The 18,669-nt window shown below is 39.8% G+C and overlaps 1 protein-coding gene across 1 annotated transcript; it reads right to left on the reverse strand.

The window, feature by feature from the left end:
- Positions 1-9,974: 9,974 nt before the first annotated feature.
- On the reverse strand, positions 9,975-18,168 carry LOC139061930 (lymphoid enhancer-binding factor 1-like). Its single transcript, XM_070541866.1, has 7 exons — positions 18,034-18,168; positions 15,604-15,776; positions 11,954-12,688; positions 11,698-11,851; positions 11,502-11,609; positions 11,365-11,407; positions 9,975-11,168 (listed from the first exon to the last, which is right to left on the reverse strand). Exons 1-7 carry the CDS (start codon positions 18,166-18,168, stop codon positions 11,131-11,133), a joined length of 1,386 nt encoding a protein of 461 aa, XP_070397967.1. The 3' UTR covers positions 9,975-11,130.
- Between the last annotated feature and the right edge of the window lie 501 nt (positions 18,169-18,669).

Below are 18,669 nucleotides of genomic sequence, written 5' to 3' on the forward strand. Positions count from 1 at the left end.
TAAAGGCTATTTTTAGACATTTATTTCAATTTTGTGTCTTTACTGTTTGCACTGTTGCTTTTATACAATAGAAATACTGCAAGAAATTAGGGTAATAAAATTAACAATAATAAAAAAAACATCTTAAAATTAAACTAAAATATAGGCAACAAAAATTAATGTTAAGGTTCTAATGTCAAACCAGAGATGCGGTTATATTTTTAACCATTTGTTTAAAAATATAACCGATCTTCTACCAAGTGCCCACCCAGTGTTTTGTCAAAATATATTGGTAAAGTTATATAGATAAATAAATGAAAACTAGTTCAATAATTTTTTATTTATTTATTTATTTTTTGCTGATAGTGCCGTGAAATAGGTATTAATTTTCTACATGGCTTTAGAAAGATCTTAAACAGACTTAAATTTAAGTTGAAGAAACCTGTAGGAACACTTTTATAGCTTTGGGGAGATATGTTGTGTGGTCATGATTACTTTTTGGTGGAAAATATATTTTACAGGGGGAAATGTTAGTTTTTTAAGCTTTTTATGTCCGTGTCTGAGTTCTACACCTGATGGGCTTTATTATTATGATTAGAGTGCTAATCTGATATGTGTAATTATATACACATTGACTTAAAGCTCCTTTATTAAGTTTTAGAACAATATTAATATCTGGCATGATCTACTGTTGTTTCTGCAGAAGATCCATCTGTCCCTGATGGTTTTGGAGAGAAGTGGCTTCTTTGCTACCCTTCTTGACACCAGGCCATCCTTCAAAAGTCTTCGCCTCACTATGCGTGCAGATGTACTCACACCTGCCTGCTGCCATTCCCGAGCAAGCTCTGCACTGGTGGCACTCCGACCCCAGAGCTAAATCTTCTTTAGGAGACGATCCTGGTGTTGGCTGTCATTACTGGACACCCTGAAGCCTTCTTGAAAAGAATTGAACCTCTTTAAATGAAATTCTTTGTGATCTTATAAATTGCTGAGTTAGGTGCAATCTTAGTTGCCTCAATATCTTTGCCTGTGAAGCCATTTTTCTGCAACGCAATGATGGCTGCATGCGTTTCTTTGCAGGTCACCATGGTTAACAATGGAAGAACAATGATTTAGAGCATCAACCTCCGTTTAACATGTCAAGTCTGTCATTCTAACCCAATCAGCCTGACTTAATGATATCCAGCCTTGTGCTTGTCAACATTGTCACCTGAGTGAACAAGACGATTACTGAAATGATCTCAGCAGCTCTAATGACAGCAATGAAGTGCAGTGGAATAATTTTTAAGAGATTAAGTTCATTTGCATGGCAAAGGAGGGCTATGCAATTCATCTGATCACTCTTCATAGCATTCTGGAGTATATGCAAATTGCTATTATAAAAACTTAAGCAGCAACTTTTCCAGTGTTTATGTAATTATCAAAACTTTTGAGCTCAAATGTACACAAGATATTATTCTTCAACACATATTTGAATCTGCATTTCCTTTTTCAAAGGAAAACATGCGGCAAATTAGGAGATGGTGGTGTCTTGTTCTGCTGCAACACTTCCCCATGCCGTAAGTGCCCTCCATGATCACACTTTTTTTTTATCAGATATTAAAAAAAACGTTTTGCTCAGTCAAGTGTCAACAGAATAACATGAATGTTTTCATAGTGAATGAATGTTGTCATTGCATCACCAAGGTCTGAGGAAGACAGAGTGCAGGCACGAAAAAGACGGAGAGAGGAAAGAGTAAAACAGGTGAGAGACAATTTGATTAATTCTTGTAGTTTAACTGTTGCTTGCAGACTGAAGCATAATTCCTTCACTTATTTCAGGGCCTGGAAGTGGTCCCTCCTACGAAGTCCTGCCTCACTGAATTAGTCTGTGCAGCATCAGGTATTGTTCAAACAAGTATTATTGTACACAACCCCCAAGGTTGTCGAAATGGGATGTGGGAAGATTCAAGATTCAACCTTTTGTCATATGTACAGCTAGAAAAACACGCTTTCTGCACAATGAAATTCTTACTTTGCCAAGATTAGAAAATTAAGACCGTTCCAGACAGAGCACTTTTTTTTTCAAAGCAAGTTTTTCAGTCATTTCTCTATTTTCATTAATCCAGAATGCTAAGCAACTGATCTTTTTTACAACTTGCACTGTTAATATGCTTTTTTATGAACTACAGTCTTTTTCCTTTCTAGCAGAGGCTGACAACTTGCTGGAACTGGACACAGGGAACAGAGTACGTTATATATTGTCGGCTTTTCTTGTGTCATTGTTTCTTCTCCAACCTCTATTTTAATGAGAGGTGTCAAATAATTCCATTACTTGCAATTAATTTTTACAGCCATGATTAACGTGTTGTATATTTTAATTATGTTAATCATTTTTAATCTACTGCTTCTTTATGGGACTTACTTTTAAATAAACCAATTTCTTTACTTTTACGCTTCTTGCTGGTGTTCTTGAAGGGTTGATGTAAACTCATAAGTTGAAGGGTTGACGTTACAGTGACAAGACCGGCGAGAGATTAGCTGCAGCAGTGTTTATTTCAGCGACCTTGTTATCTTTACTCTGTTTTTTTCACCCTTCTTGCAACTTTTTTCCAAAGTTATTGTTACCATTTGGATGTAATGGGTGTGTCACTGAGCATCAAGGCTGCTGACAGCTTCTCTCCTGTAACAGATGCACCTCCGTGCTGCAGTTTGGAAAGACCACAGCATCAGCTGTTTGGCTAGCTGTTAGCATTGAAAATAAGGCTTATATTATGTACAGTTATTAGATTAAAAGATTAGATTACTTACAGATCATACATAATTAATGTAAAATATGTTTTTAATCTCTTGACCGCAGTAATTTTAATATTGTCTTTATTTTTGATTAGGAGAAGTCTCTGCTTGAGGACACCTTTGAGGCAGCAAGGTGGTGTACCACAAGGTCCTTCAAAGGAAGCCTTTCCCTTCCCCAGGTCATCACCATGGACAGGGAAGCTTGCCGGAGGGCAGTGGAGAGGTTATGCTTCTGTGATGGCCTGGATGAAGAGGAGATGAATGATTGCAGGGAACCATTCCTGTTTATGTTTAGTTTTCAGTCAGACTATGAGGAGTTCAGCAGAGAAATAGAGGACAAAAGGAAGATGAAGGTGTTTTCTGGTTTTGAAATGCCATAGTACAGCGGTGTCACAGTTTTTGCATTCTTTTTCTTCCTCACATTGTTTTTTTGGAGGTTCTCTTGTTTTTTTGTGTGCTTTTTGGTTCATTTGTTTGTACTTTTTTTTATTCCTGTGTTGGCTGTTGTTTGTTCTATTAAATTTACCTTTTTTGAAAAATTTAGTCTGCATTCTTGTGTGTCTCACACAATGTCTCACCACCCCGCCTCAAACCCTGGCATGTTTTAAGAAGTATCAGCACAATTTAAGTCTCTGGTCCTCTTAATGTAGCTGATATAACTGAGTGTACAACAAGTTTACCCGTGTCTGTCTATACTGTTTTACACTCACTTGGGAAATTACTATTAAAATAAAGGCAGCAGTGATTAAATAAACTATTAAAATGGTTTTGACAGGTGCGAAGAATAGTCTGTCAAATGCCTGAACCTTTTATATAGGTACCAAAAGTATAGTTAAAAGACACAAATTCCTATGTGCTACAAATACACATACCATACAAAAGTAGAAAAAAGAATAAAAATATCAGAACAGATTGGATCAAAAATGGTGCCTGTAATTATCTGCTCTTTAAAATTATCATGACATCCAGTAAACAAGTCATTTGATTACCAATGTTATGCTCTAAACGTTTAACCCCGCTCACATTTAGCCCCGCCCTGATCTCCAGGATGCAGTCAGGGGTAGTTGGGATGATCCGCACCGGTGGGAATGGTGGGAAAAACAATCTTGATGGTTCTGGAAAATGGAAACAGCTGGAAATGGACTACAACTCCACAGCAGCTATTATTTTTACCCTTTTCAAAATTAGCTGTTTCACAGAATAAGTAAACTATCAAATTTACAGATAACCTAAGGCTATAATTTTACTCTAACGAAATACATGAACCTACTGTGCTACCCTTCAGCCAGGCATTTAAGATCAACAGCGGTCAATAAACATAATTTTTCTCATCCAGATTTTGTTTTGCCCTTAGTTTGTTTTCCATCTTAAGTTTTCCGTTTCCAACACCCTGTATGATATTATGTTTTGAATGTTATAATTACATTTCACGTACACATTTTCAGTTCAGTTCACTTTATTTCAAACATATACATTCACCAACATTTAATAAAATCATTCCATGCAGTTGTTTGAAAAGGAGTAGGGAGAAGTGTATACTTATTTAGCCCTACCCACTCATGTTTACATCCTCATCATCAAAATTTAAACAACAAAACATTTACAATGCCTTCAAAAACAAAACGAAAAATAACAAAACAAAAAAAAATAACAATAATACTTAATAAATAAAATTCTCATGTTCAACTAGAACTATATTTAGATTTTCTAATTTGTAGAATAGATTAAACATCAGTTTGCATGCTATCCTGGGTTAATTTTATTTTCTTCATTCTTATACTTATTTAACATTTCTTTTTTGAGTTTTATTTTAAACTGGTTTATATCGCTACTGTCCTTTATTTCTTCTGTTAACTCATTCCAGAATTTAACGCCCGCTATTGAAATAGACATACTTTTCAATGTTGTTCTTATTCTTTGTACTTTTAAATTCCACTTCCCTCTAAAATTATACCTCCCTTCTCCTTCTAAGAACCGTTTACTTATTTCAATTGGGAGCATCCCTTTCCTTGCCTTATATATTATTTGCACTGTTTTAAACTTGACCAGGTCCTGGAATTTTTAAGCTTGCGTCTTAATAAAGAGTGTGTTTGTGTGAGCCCTATACCCCTCCTGATTTATTAGTCTAATAGCCCTTTTTTGCATTATGATTATAGTCTGAATATTACTTTTATATGTGTTTCCCCAAACCTCTACACAATAGCTCATGTAAGGTAATAGTAAAGTACAATATAACATATATAATGTTTTCCTATCCAGAAAATGTTTTACTTTCCCCAAGACAGCAATGCCCCGTGCTAACTTTCCCCTCACATAAGTGATGTGTGATTTCCAACAGGCCTTATGATCAATGATCACACCAAGAAATGTTATGGTATTAACCCTTTCTAGATATACATTATCAACACAAATTTCAATGTTAATATCTTTCTTATGGTTTCCGAATAACATAAATTTTGTTTTATTTAAATTTAAGGACAATTTGTTTCTATCAAACCACGTCTTTAATATCACCTCCACAACCTGTTGAAATTCCCCACTTGAACAAAGTATATTGGTATCATCTGCAAAAATTACAAACTTTAGGATCTTCGATACTTTACAAATATCATTTATATACATTATAAACAATTTTGGTCCCAATACTGAACCTTGAGGTACTCCACATTCAGTATCCAAGAATTTAGATTTAAACTCATTTATTTGTACATATTGCTGTCGATTCATCACATAGCTTTTTATCCAATCCAATACCACACTCCTAAACCCATATTTCTCCAGTTTGATTATTAGAATTTTGTGGTCAACAGTATCAAATGCTTTTTTTAGATCTAGAAAAACTCCAAGTGCATACTTCTTGTTATCCATACATTCAGTTATTTCTTCCAATAAATCCATCAATGCCAAAACTGTTGATCTGTTATTTCTAAACCCATACTGGCAATTTGCCAACAGATCGTGTTTATCCACAAAGTTATCAAGTCTTTTTAGAAATAGTTTTTCCAGTATCTTAGAAAACTGGCAGAGTACCGACACTGGTCTATAATTTGTAAAACAATGCTTTTCTCCTGATTTATAAATGGGGATAATTTTTGCTACTTTCATTTTTTGTGGAAAAACCCTTTCCTGGAAAGACAAATTAAAAATATATTGTAGCGGTTTTACAATACCATCAATTACTCTCTTTACTGTTAACATATCAATATCATGGAAGTCAGTACTTGTTTTGTTCTTAAGTCCACTGACAATATCATATATCTCCTTCTCTTCCACTGCTCTTAAAAACATTGAACTTGCATTCCTTTCAATGTTTCCTCCAGTCTCCTTTTCTATCATATCAACCTTTATTTCCGCAGCTAGTTTTGGCCCTATATGTACAAAAAATCATTAAATCCATCTACTACTTTGTTCATTTTACTAATAGTATTTGTCCCTTCCATAAAATACCCAGGGTAGTCATTAGTCCTTGGTGCAATTTTTATTATACTATTTAATACATTCCATATCCCTTTCATGCTATCTTTATTATCTTCTAACTTTTTGATGAAGTATTCTTTTTTACAAGTTCTCATTATGTTAGTTAATTTATTTTTATACTTTTTATATTTCTTTTCAGATTCTGTAGTTCTCTTTTTAATGAATTCTCTATATAAGGTGTTCTTTTTTTTACAGGCATTTTGCAGTCCCTTCGTCATCCATGGTCTTCCTGTATACTTGTCTTTCCTGTTGACTTCAATAAGTGGGCTATTTTTCTCTAATAAGGCCATGAATATACTTAAGAATGCCTCATAGGCTTTATTGACATCCTTAAGTTTATATACAATAGTCCAATCTTGTTTTATTAACTCATTTTTGAGACACTGCATTGCCTTTTCTGTTCTAATTGTTTTATATATCATCTTGCATACATTCCTATGAACTTTATAGCAACAGTCATAAGTTACAAAAACTGGTAAGTGGTCACTTATATCATTTATCAATATCCCGCCTTTTATATTTTCTTCCATTACATTTGTAAAAATATTATCTAATAGAGTTGCACCATGAGTGGTTATTCTCGTCGGTCTTGTTATCAGGGGAAATAATCCCATACAATACATTGACTCAATAAATTCTTCAGAACTCTTATTATGATTTGGGTTCAATAAATCAATATTAAATTCTCCACAAATAAACAATCTTTTCTGATTCAGATGTCCTCCATAATGTCCTTAAAAGTCTCAATCTTTGGTCCTGGTGTTCTATATATGCAACTAACAATGATATATTTCTGTTTGTTCATATATATTTCCACTGTTATACATTCCATCACTCCATCTACCACCCTCGTCATTCTACTCATTTTTTCAAACCTTAAATTTTTATCGACATAGAGTGCCACCCCACCTCCTTTTTTATTTGTCCTATCTAGATGGAGGAGCTCATATCCCTCCATCTCAAAATCCTCTTCTTTTCCAGTGTTTATCCAAGTCTCTGATATTGCTATCACATCAAATGGTTGATTAAACTGTGCTATATATGCTTTAATGAATTGAAAGTTTGCATATAGACTTCTACTATTGAAATGAACCATAGTTATATTCTTACCCCCTCTATGCTCCTATTAAGTTGTTCCATTGTATAATAACTACAGTCCTTTAACATTTTAGTATTACAGTCAGGATCTATATTGCTATCATACCCCAATGCCCCAGTTTCAACAACCATTTGATTTGTTACTTGAAATCTGTCAGCCATCTGACTTTGTTATATATCTTATCCACACACCATCACCTCTAACAATACTTCGTCTAGACCTAGTCCCATCCTATTTGACAATTCATTAAAAGTACCATCAACCATCCCCATGGTTTGCCTTACATTTATCAGCCGTATTTTTCCAGTTCCATCAGCTCTTTGATGACAAAGACCTTTGCCTGCTCCGGTGTTCCATTTAACTTAATGAACACCTTACAATCTGATGTCCAGGTTGACTGTATTTTCTTCTGTTTTCTTAATAATCTTGCTTGTCTTGCAATATCTGCATTTTTCTTGGTTAGATGTTAATTAACATACACATTCGTTCCTTTCAACTTTCTTCCTTGCTTCAGTAGCTCTTTTTTCTGCTTCCTATTCACAAATCTTATAATAATGGCAGGTTTTTGATTCTTGTTTTTCCTTGGAAGAGTACGGCACCCCTCAATGTCCCTACTATCCATTTCAATACCTTTACTATTGAAAAATGCTATTACCTGTTCTTCCAGGGAGCGCAACTCTTGCTCAGGCGGCTCCCCTCTCTCTTCAGCTGCTGCTCGTGCATATGTCTGGTGCTTGGTTTCCAGACCCGTTACTATTACATCTGATATCCTCGAATATTGTTCCAATTCTGCCACTCGTACTTCCAACATAGCAATCTTCTTGTCCTTTTCCTCACTTTGCCTTCTTAATTCTTTAATATCCTCAATTAAATTGATTATCAGTTTTTGTTGTTTTGCAATGGTTGTAATCTCTTCTGACATAAAGTTCAAAGATTTCTTTATGTCCTCCAGTTCTTCCTCATTGATATTACCTCTTTTAGGTGGCATCTTCTAAATACTTGTATACTTGTGCCTCTTCTTTTTTTACTGCAGCCTCAATCAATCCTGAGGCTTGCCAGCAGCTAAAGGTGTAATTTCAGCTCTATCTATATAAACTAAAGTATGAGGGAGTCAAAGCACCTTTCTGAGATTGTGGTTTGAGCAGGTCAAAGTAACTCCTATCCAGATTATGCATTTCTGAGAAATTGATTCTTGAAAATATACAAATGCATAATCTGGATCAGCATTATGAGATATTTTGACCATCTTTTTCTCTAAAAATCTAAATTACATATATGTTTGAATTCTGGTTATAGTGTAGGTGACCATTTAGCATAATCAAAAGATATTTTTTTTGTAACCTGGATTTTAGGGGAAAAAATCCATAAAATAACAAAAACGCATAATCTGGATTAGTGTTATGAGGCACTTTATGACAGCTCCCTGTTACGATTGCAGCGGTCTGAGGCATCGCTTGTAATTTAACAGTCCCAGTCCATATTAGATCTCCACAGGCAACCATCATGACTACAGCTTTGCATGGGAGCCACTCTGCCGTGCGAGTGGGATATTCCGGTCCAAGGAGCCCTTCTTAGCTTCTTGGGTTATCCAAGTTAGCTAGTAGATACACTGGTTCATTTGTTCCAACCCTGTTCCAAACTGAGCAGCGCCACCCTTAGCTCCACTTCTTTTCCCATTTTTGGATTGTCTGGGCATGACGGGACCTGTGACACAGTCAAAATGGCAGCGATGGGAACCTCCCATTTGGGCACAAATTGTCCAGTATATATGTCGATGGTTTTAATCTGTTCCTCACCTTGTGAAGCAGCATGGTTCAGCTGTAGCTGTGGTAAACTGACTATAGAAATAAAATGAACTCCATGGTTCAGATTTAGACAAAGTAAAACTATAATGAGAAAAGTTTGAACATTTTTGTCATGGTCTGCGTCTGCGTCTCCCTCATGTGTTTCCTTGTGTGCTCCATCCCCCTCTAAGAATCCCCTTATGTGTCTCTTTGTGTTCCTCATGTGTCCCCTGGTCTTCAGCCCTCCAGGTGATCCCTCCCAGGTCCTGTGTTCCTTTGGTCTCCCACAGTCACCCCTCTACAGTTTTTTTAGGTTCAGCTTTTCATTTTATTAGTCTCTTTAGTATGTTTTCCCACAGGTTTTTGTAGTTTTCCTTCCCCTTAGAATATTAGTTATTTTTGCTGCTTTTCTTGTCTTTAGGTTTTTACTCTTAGGTCATGTTAGTTTCTTCCCTGATTAGTTAATTGCTTTCACTTGGTTTCTCTCCCCACACACCTGCAGCTTATCTGTCTCCCATCATGGACCCATTGTATTTGTCACCTTTGTCTTGTTTCCCCTCTCTAGTCTTGGATCTTCGTTTTGGATTCTAGGTTTTGTATTTTGGGACTTTGATTTTGTGTTTTGGCTCCCTGCTTTTTGGGACTGATCATTAATAAAAGGATTTTTACTTTATTGCTCCACTAAGCGTAATCTGGTTCTCTGCATCTTTGGGTCCCAACCTCCTCTTGGCTCCCCATCGTGACAATTTTAACTCAAACCAAGTTCATTACCAAGTCTTCAGGTTTGACTGTGAACTGAAGTGTAGAAAACAAAAAACTGAGCAAAGATAAAACATTTAAAAGGTTTATTAAAAGGTGTTTGTGCATGTGTCCAGTGTCTGAGGGTCCAAGGACCCAGGTGTCGTGGGGTCCAGGTGTCTAAGTGTCAGTGTCCAGTGTTCCAGGTGTCTGAGGGTCCAAGGACCCAGGTGTCCACGGTTCCAGGTGTCCAGTGTGCCAGGTGTCCAAGGGTCCAGTCTGGAATGAAAAAAGCCACAAATAACAGATTGAGTTAATTTACTAAAATGTGTGTGTGTGTGATGTGTGTGTGTGTGTTTGTGTGTGCATGTGTGTGTGTGCGCGTGTGTGTGTGCATGCTTGCGTGTGTGTGTGCGTGCTTGATGTGTGTGCATGTGTGCATGCGTGCGTGCGCGATGTGTGTGTGTGTGTGTGTGCGTGCGTGCGCAATGTGTGTGTGTGTGCGTGCGTGCTTGATGTGTGTGCGTGTGTGTGATGTGTGTGTGTGTGCATGCGTGCGTGTGTGTGTGTGTGTGCATGCAATAAGAAAGGGGAGGTGGTGTCCTGACAGGGGAATCCTACTAGTTGCAGATAGCAGATTCCCAACTTACCATTGTTCCCACCCTCCAGAAAAAGAAAGAAAAAAAAACGTGACGTGTCTGTGGTGCAAAAACTAAGAGGACAGGTCAAGGGCCAGAGCAGGTGGTTGAAGGGCGAGGCTGCTGGTTGACAACCTCACCCATCCCACCCTCACCCTAGTCCCAAACCCTGTCCCACAAAGAATTAATGTTTATCTGTGTGTGTGTGTGTGTGTGTGTGTGTGTGTGTGTGTGTGTGTGTGTGTGTGTGCGCGCGCTATGTGTGCGTGTGTGTGTGTGCGATGTATGTGCGTATGTGTGCGATGTGTGTGTGCATGCGATGTGTGTGTGTGTGTGTGTGTGTGTGTGCGTGCGTAAATGTGTGTCCGTGTGTGTGTGCGTGCGCGATGTGTGTGCATGCGTGCGTGTGTGCATGCGTGTGCGATGTGTGTGCGTGTGTGTACGTGTGATGTGTGTGCATGTGTGTGTGTGCAATGCGTGTGAGTGTCAGTGTGTGTGTGTGTGTGTGTGTGTGTGTGTGTGTGTGTGTGTGTGTGTGTGTGTGTGTGTGGTCATTGGTCTGAATGTGGGTTTACAAACAGTAAAACTCTAGAAAAGTGAACACAGCAAAGGATATATAAAAAGATATTCCAGATGTTGGTCACTGGCTGCAGCTGCTCCCTCCTGGGCTGCTGGACGCTGCAACAGAAAGATAAAAATACCATCAGTTCTGGGACTTTTTAAAGGAAACACTTAGCTTCTACAACCTGAATAAAACCAACACAAACATTCACATAAAGCATACAAACACACATGTAAAGTTCATCTAAATCCATTCAACAGTCAAGCTGTGGTGACATCATCACATCTAATGATCCACAGAAATGTTTCTTACCTGCAGAGCTGGCGGCTGGCTCCTTCTTAACGCGTTTTGCCTTCTGGTCCCAAAAACACACACAAGAGTTTTATATCAGTAAGTGTTCATCAGCATCAGGTGTGTGAGTTCATGGTGTCTGAGCAGAGTGTACGTACAGGGTTGTAGTTGGGGACCCAGCCCGGGTGCTGCTGCATGTGGAGCCTCTGTTCCTCGTGAGCCTGGTCGAAGTAGAGGCTCCTCTGCTCAGGAGACAGTTCCCTCCACTGTGAACAGAAGACAGTGAAAGAAGCTGTTGGTGAAAAATAATCCACGGAAGCAAAACCATCATCATTCTGTCGCAAACACACTTACCCTCTGGCCTACGACGGCGTTGACAGCAGCGCTGTCTTTCGGATTCAGCTCAGCCACCACCTTTGGCCTCTGATCCCGCAGGAAGATCATGAAGGCATTTAGTGGCTTCTTCACATAGGGGCGGTCCTGCTGCTGGTGCTCACGCTTTCTCTTACTGTAGAGACAAAACACAACACACACCTGTCAGCATCTACATCCTGGAAATGTGGTAAACTTTATAGATATTTTATTCTGAAACGGTCAAGTCAAAACTTACTTTAGGTTAGAGACTGGAGCACAACCAGGAGCAGCAGGTGGAGTACCAGGAAGAAGAAAGAATGGTGGCAGAGAAGAGACAGAGGAAGTATGAGGAGCAGAAACAGGAGCAGCAGGTGGAGTACCAGGAAGAAGAAAGGATGGAGGCAGAGAAGAGACAGAGGAAGTATGAGGAGCAGAAACAGGAGCAGCAGGTGGAATGCCAGGAAGAAGAAAGGATAGTGGCAGAGAAGAGACAGTGGAAGTATGAGGAGCAGAAACAGGAGCAGCAGGTGGAATGTCAGGAAGAAGAAAGGATGGTGGCAGAGAAGAGACAGTGGAAGTATGAGGAGGAGAAACAGGAGCAGCAGGTGGAATGCCAGGAAGAAGAAAGGATGGTGGCAGAGAAGAGGCAGTGGAAGTATGAGGTGATGGCAGAGAAGAAACAACAGGAGGAGAGGGTGGGAGGTAAAGAAAAGCAGTAGGAGAAAGTGGAGGAGCTAAAAAAGGAGATGGAGGAGGGGGAGGTGAAGCAGGAGGAAAAGAAGGAAGGAAAGGTGAGGGAGAATGTCGAAGAAGAGGAGAAGGTGGAGGAGAAATAGAAGGAAGGAGAGGTGAGGGAGGATGTTCAAGAAGAGGAGAAGGTGGAGGAGAAAAAGGAAAGGCCTGGTAGTCCTGAAGGATCTCGTCCAGAAGGGAGAAGTCCCCCATGTCCCTCTCAAAACTCTCCAGGAGGTTCATGTTGTCCTCCATCATTCTGTGACACAGGATGAGAAGAAGAAGCTTTAAAACCCGTCACAAGACGTCAGACATCATGGCATCAGAGACATCAAACAGGACACATCACATCCACTGTTACTGGTAACAAACTGATCTCTGATCAGTTTCTACAGTCAGATCCATGTTTATCACAGCGACCGAAGCAACAGCTGCTGTTACATGTGAACCATTTCATCTCCAGCACTCTGTTTAAACACCAGTTTCTGAAGATTATTGTTGTGTTTTCCTTCACTAAGTGAAACGTTTGGATTTCAGTTGCGAATTTAGTTTATTCTTCATGTTTTAAACCGAACGCAGTCTCACTGGAGATACGTTATGTTTTTGTCTCAGCAGGTTTCAGATCTATGAAGAGAAACTTTCAGTTGTGTTGTTTACATCAGGCTGTGCTTCGTTTTCTTATCCGGCTCGTTCAGAAACACACTTTTAGGATCAAACGGAGATGGAAACAAAAAGGATTTCTGTTCACATCCTTCTGCTCAGTTTTAGGTCAGATGTGTACAAAACAGCCACAGATCCCAGCTGAGAGTCAGCATCACTACAGCGACCAGAAACCACCGCGTGTAGATCTAGATTATAAAAGCACAGCTGGAGAAATCACTTTATTCTACTCTATGTGGTTTATTCAGCAGCCTTTGCTCTTTTTAATCAGGAACTCGTTCAACACTAGATCCATTTTTAAATGTAAACAAGTCTAAATAGTTTGTTCACTTAATGTTATTAAAGTTATAACTTATTCACTGATGAAAAGTGGCATTTATTTCTATTTCTGACAAACTGGTGCAGAAATAAAGATCAGTCCCTTCTCCAGACACCACTACTGTACACGGCAGATAGCACGTAGGTCTAGTTATAGAAATATACGTTTATAACTCATATTTCAGATTCAAATGAGTTTTATCTTGACTGTTTATCTGTAATCTGACCTGCTTAAGGGTTTTTTTTGTTTATTTTGTTTTTTCCAGCAGGTGTATTTTATATAAATGATAAAACCAGTTTACCTTGAGGGATGTTAAAGTCTCCCAGTAAAGCACAGGAAACACTTCAGATACATCTAAAAGTCTAAACATGTCAGGTGTTGGGCTAGGTTGTTTGTGGGTAGTTGTATTACCTGCTAGAGGTGCTCTCTGGAAGACCAAAGTCAGCAAACACAGAGACCGCAGAGAAAAGGTCCTACTCTCTCGAGATGGAACTTGTACTGAAGTCTGAAAGGTTCTAGCCTTAATAATAAAGCATTTTAAACAATGCGCCTGAGCTGTAACTATGGTAACGCAAGATTCCACATTCTGTCATAGGTGACAGACAGCGCTCCATAGGGAGCCAAAGTCATGCCCATCTACTTCCGGACCACGGGTTCCCGGAAGAACAAAAACATGGATGCAAGTCAACGGGGCTAAAGACGCTATTTTCCAATTCCGCTTGTTGTGTGCCATGGATTTCACATATGATGTCCATGAAGATGCATTTTAATACCAAGAACGTGTTTATTTTCGAAAGGGAGGAAACGTTATTTTAAGTTTTGTGTAATAAGTCCAGGACTACAAATGAGCTTTGTGAAAGTGACATCAACGAAGCAGGCACGGAGAAAAGCAGAGGGCAAATGGCAGAGATTCTGTGGTGGCGTCATATACGCAACATGTCGATGTCGGATTTGTAGTCACGCTAACATCGAACATTTACAAGATGATGCATTTCTAAGTACGTGACTGGGATGATTGAAACACGCATCGTTGGATGTCATTTCAATTGAAGTACAACATGTGTGCGATCCAGGACGTAAGGCAAAGTGGATTAGAAAATAGAGTTTTAGCTCAGTTGACTTGCATTTCCTTCTTCCGGGGACCCATGAGCCGACCGGAAAGGGAGGAGTCGTAGGCTCCCTATTGTAGTGAAGTAGGAAGTGCAGATAGTGGCTTTAAAAATGAGTGAAGTAAAAGTGAAAAGTAGACCTGAAGAAAATAAGTAAAGTACAAATAAAGAAAAGCTTGACATATTATATTATATTCAATAACTTCATTACTTTTTAAAAGATTTATATTTGTTTGCATTTTAAATTCTGTCATCCTGTCCCTCTAAACGTGATTTAGCATAAAATGAGCCACCATCAGGTGTACCTCTTATGCATAAGAATGATCGGATCAGAGACCAGATGTTTGATGACGTAGAAATATATTTAATAAAACGATATCAGAACATAAAGAAGATGATGCAATCCTCTTCAGACAAATGACAAACCGTTTGACATCAAATAAATTTCCCTTTGGTCTTGAAGCTCATATAGCAGTAAAGGTTATAAATATAAACAGAGATTTCAGCTTTCCTGGTAGTGTTTAATCAAAGAGCAATGTGACAAAAGCTATAAGTTAGTTAGAAGTTCAATACGTACATAAAGATAACCTGCAGTTGAGCCTCTTGACTTCTCTGTTTGCTAAATCAAGCCAAATGACTCTTCTATTAGCTGATGGATCCATTTTTAAATGTAAACAAATCTAAATAGTTTGCTCACTTAATGTTATTGAAGTTGAAAAGTGGCATTTCTTTCTATTTCTGACAAACTGGTACAGAAATAAAGATCAGTCCCTTCTCCAGACACCGCTACTGTACACGGCAGATAGCACGTAGGTCTAGTTATAGAAATATACGTTTATAACTCATATTTCAGATTCAAAGTAGTTTTATCTTGACTGTTTATCTGTAATCTGACCTGCTTAAGGGTTTTTTTTTTTTTTGTTTATTTTGTTTTTTCCAGCAGGTGTATTTTATATAAATAATAAAACCAGTTTACCTTGAGGGATGTTAAAGTCTCCCAGTAACGCACAGGAAACACTTCAGATACATCTAAAAGTCTAAACATGTCAGGTGTTGGGCTAGGTTGTTTGTGGGTAGTTGTATTACCTGCTAGAGGTGCTCTCTGGAAGACCAGTCAGCAAACACAGAGACCGCAGAGAAAAGGTCCTACTCTCTCGAGATGGAACTTGTACTGAAGTCTGAAAGGTTCTAGCCTTAATAATAAAGCATTTTAAACAATGCGCCTGAGCTGTAACTATGGTAACGCAAGATTCCACATTCTGTCATAGGTGACAGACAGCGCTCCATAGGGAGCCGAAGTCATGCCCATCTACTTCCGGACCACGGGTTCCCGGAAGAACAAAAACATGGAGCTAAAAATGCTATTTTCTAATTCTGCTTGTTGTGTGCCATGGATTTCACATATGATGTCCATGAAGATGCATTTTAATACCAAGAACGTGTTTATTTTCGAAAGGGAGGAAACGTTATTTTAAGTTTTGTGTAATAAGTGCAGGACTACAAATGAGCTTTGTGAAAGTGACATCAACGAAGCAGGCACGGAGAAAAACAGAGGGCAAATGGCAGATTCTGCAGCTTGACTATTGAGTGGATTTAGATGAACTTTACATGTGTGATTATATGCTTTATGTCAGGTTTATTCAGGTTGTTCTTTTTATATATCCTTTGTTGTGTTCACTTTTCTAGGGTTTTACTGTTTGTAAACCCGCATTCAGACCAGTGATGGGTTTCAAAAGAAGTATAATTTATAGAAATTATACATATACTTAGTCTTTTAGAAAGCTTCTAGATTTAGGCTCCCAGACTGATGGGATTTATCTGAAATTGCATTTGATTAAAAGTTCTGTGAGTCGGTCGTTCAGACTAGAGCCCTGCACTGAAGCCCTAGGCCCTCGGGTCGGTCTGGCCCGACGGCCCGAGGGCCCGACCGCCGGGCTTCGGGCCAACGACTGTGTAATTACCTCGGACACGGGCCGGGCGCCTTTATTTTTAATCGAATTCATTAAAAAAATTGAAACACTTAAACGCAGCAGTGGAGCCCCGCGCGGGACTCTTTTCTTCATCCCCCTCCTGCCCGCTCCCGCTGAATTTCTGACAATTACGCCCGCAACTGCAACGTGTGTGTTACACTCCCGCCCGCACCCGCAAAACTCGGAGAAATTATTACCTCACAATAAAAGAGATGTATTGAGTTTGCGTCCTCTCTGGTCCTGGAGAAAACATGTCATTTTATAGGCTATACCAGGGGTCGGCAACCCGCGGCTCTTCCATCCATCTGATGCGGCTCTCTGTGCCTGGAAAACAATGAATGGATATTTAAATAAAATGCTTTATATTTTACTGAATTAATTTTGTATCTGTAAGTCAATTCTATGTAAAGATTGTCTGCGTAAACCTGAACAGGCCCAACCCAGTCTTACTGTGAGACCGGGTTGACGGGTCACGCTTGTGCGTAATCATCGGCGCTGTCTGAGCTGAAGATGTGAGATTCTGGGCTTCTCCTCAGACGGCTCCTGGATGTGTCGCCACATTGGAAACAGGAACAAGCACAATTCAGCCAAAGTTTTATAATCAGGGAACATTTTCTAAGTGACAAGTCTCTCTGAGCGACAGGGTTTGGAAAACACTCGCTTCAGTGGGAGGAACCTTCCCGCATGCGCTCTGGTTCTGCGATGCGCTCCAAGCCAATCTCCACAACTTCAGCTCGCTGTGCACATATGCGCTGACAGCGAGCTGCGCTGAGCAGTGTCCAGCTCAGATGTTCAGATGGGAATCTTTTCTTGGGTGATTTAGCTACATCTGCGATGTGCGTAGAATAAAATGTCAGTTTGTCTGCATGCGTCGGGGTAATTCTTTCTATTCTTTCTCCGTCAAAATAAACCGTCAAATACGGGAACTGTCCGGTCAACACAAGCCCTGCTTTTGACTGTTCTGTTTTCTTGTGGAAATTGTTGGAAAGAGATAAAATTTAACTTGATTAACACCAGAGCCAGTGCGCCGTCATCTCCGTGACGGTAAATGAGGGAAAAACAAATTGATCGGATCCTGCACGTCTTTTAACACATTGGTCAGGATTGACGCACTTTGTTTTCATGTAGTTGGTTAAAAAAGGTCGGGCTCGGGTCGGGCCAGAGAATCCTGAAAACCTTTTCAGACCGGGTCGGGCTGGGGCTCCATCCCCTCGGGCCGGGCCGGACACGGGCTCAGATTTTAGGCCCGTGCAGGGCTCTAGTTCAGACCTCAGACCCAGGTCAGAGGCAGTCTCTAGGGGCCCTGAGGTTGTCCTGTAGGATGTAAACTCTATTTATCTAAACAGAGGCTGTTCAGGAAAGTATCTATAACTAGTAAGACAGTGTGTGTGTGTGTGTGTGTGTGTGTGTGTGTGTGTGTGTGTGTGTGTGTGTGTGTGTGTGTGTGTGTGTGTGTGTGTGTGTGTGTGTGTGTGATCCTGACAACAAAGCTCTACTTCAATCACTTCCTGTGTTCACACGTCTTCTCCCTACTGAGACAGATCACCTTGATGCAGACCTGGGTTGGGGAGGGGTTGTTGGGGGCCAGCCTGACCTGAGACCAGCACCGTACCACTGACTGTATCACAGACTCCATAGTGAGAATCATAGGCGTCATTTTAACCGGGGACGCCGGGGACATGTCCCCGGCAAAATTTGTGATTGGCAGCTGTGTCCCCCCCACTTTAAAAAACGCCTGCTGATGAGGATTTTTGTTTTACCAGCTCAGATCTTATACCAGGGGTCGGCAACCTGTTCCCATCAAAGAGCCATTATTACCCGTTTCCCACAGTAAAGAAAACACTGGGAGCCACAGCGGCCGCAGCGTTGTGGGCGGGGCCTACCCTCAGACAGCAGAGCGCTGCTCACAACATGACAGCAGCCGGTACCGGTCGCTCGCATGGGCGTCGCACCCGTGGGGGATTCAACACCCACACTTTTCCAGCTGTTTTGCTCACCTCCACACCAGTCTGGTTTCTTTACGTCGCACACTCACTCTGTTTGCCTCATCTCCTTCTTCACCTCCCGCTTCTGACAGCCGATGTCGGGTTTCAGTTCAATTAAATTCAAATTCAAAAATACTTTATTAATCCCAGAGGGAAATTGATTGCTGTAGTAGCTCAGGATAATAATAATAATCAAG

The sequence above is a fragment of the Nothobranchius furzeri genome, chromosome 11 (genome assembly GCF_043380555.1).
Source record: "Nothobranchius furzeri strain GRZ-AD chromosome 11, NfurGRZ-RIMD1, whole genome shotgun sequence".
Taxonomy (NCBI): Eukaryota; Metazoa; Chordata; class Actinopteri; order Cyprinodontiformes; family Nothobranchiidae; genus Nothobranchius; species Nothobranchius furzeri.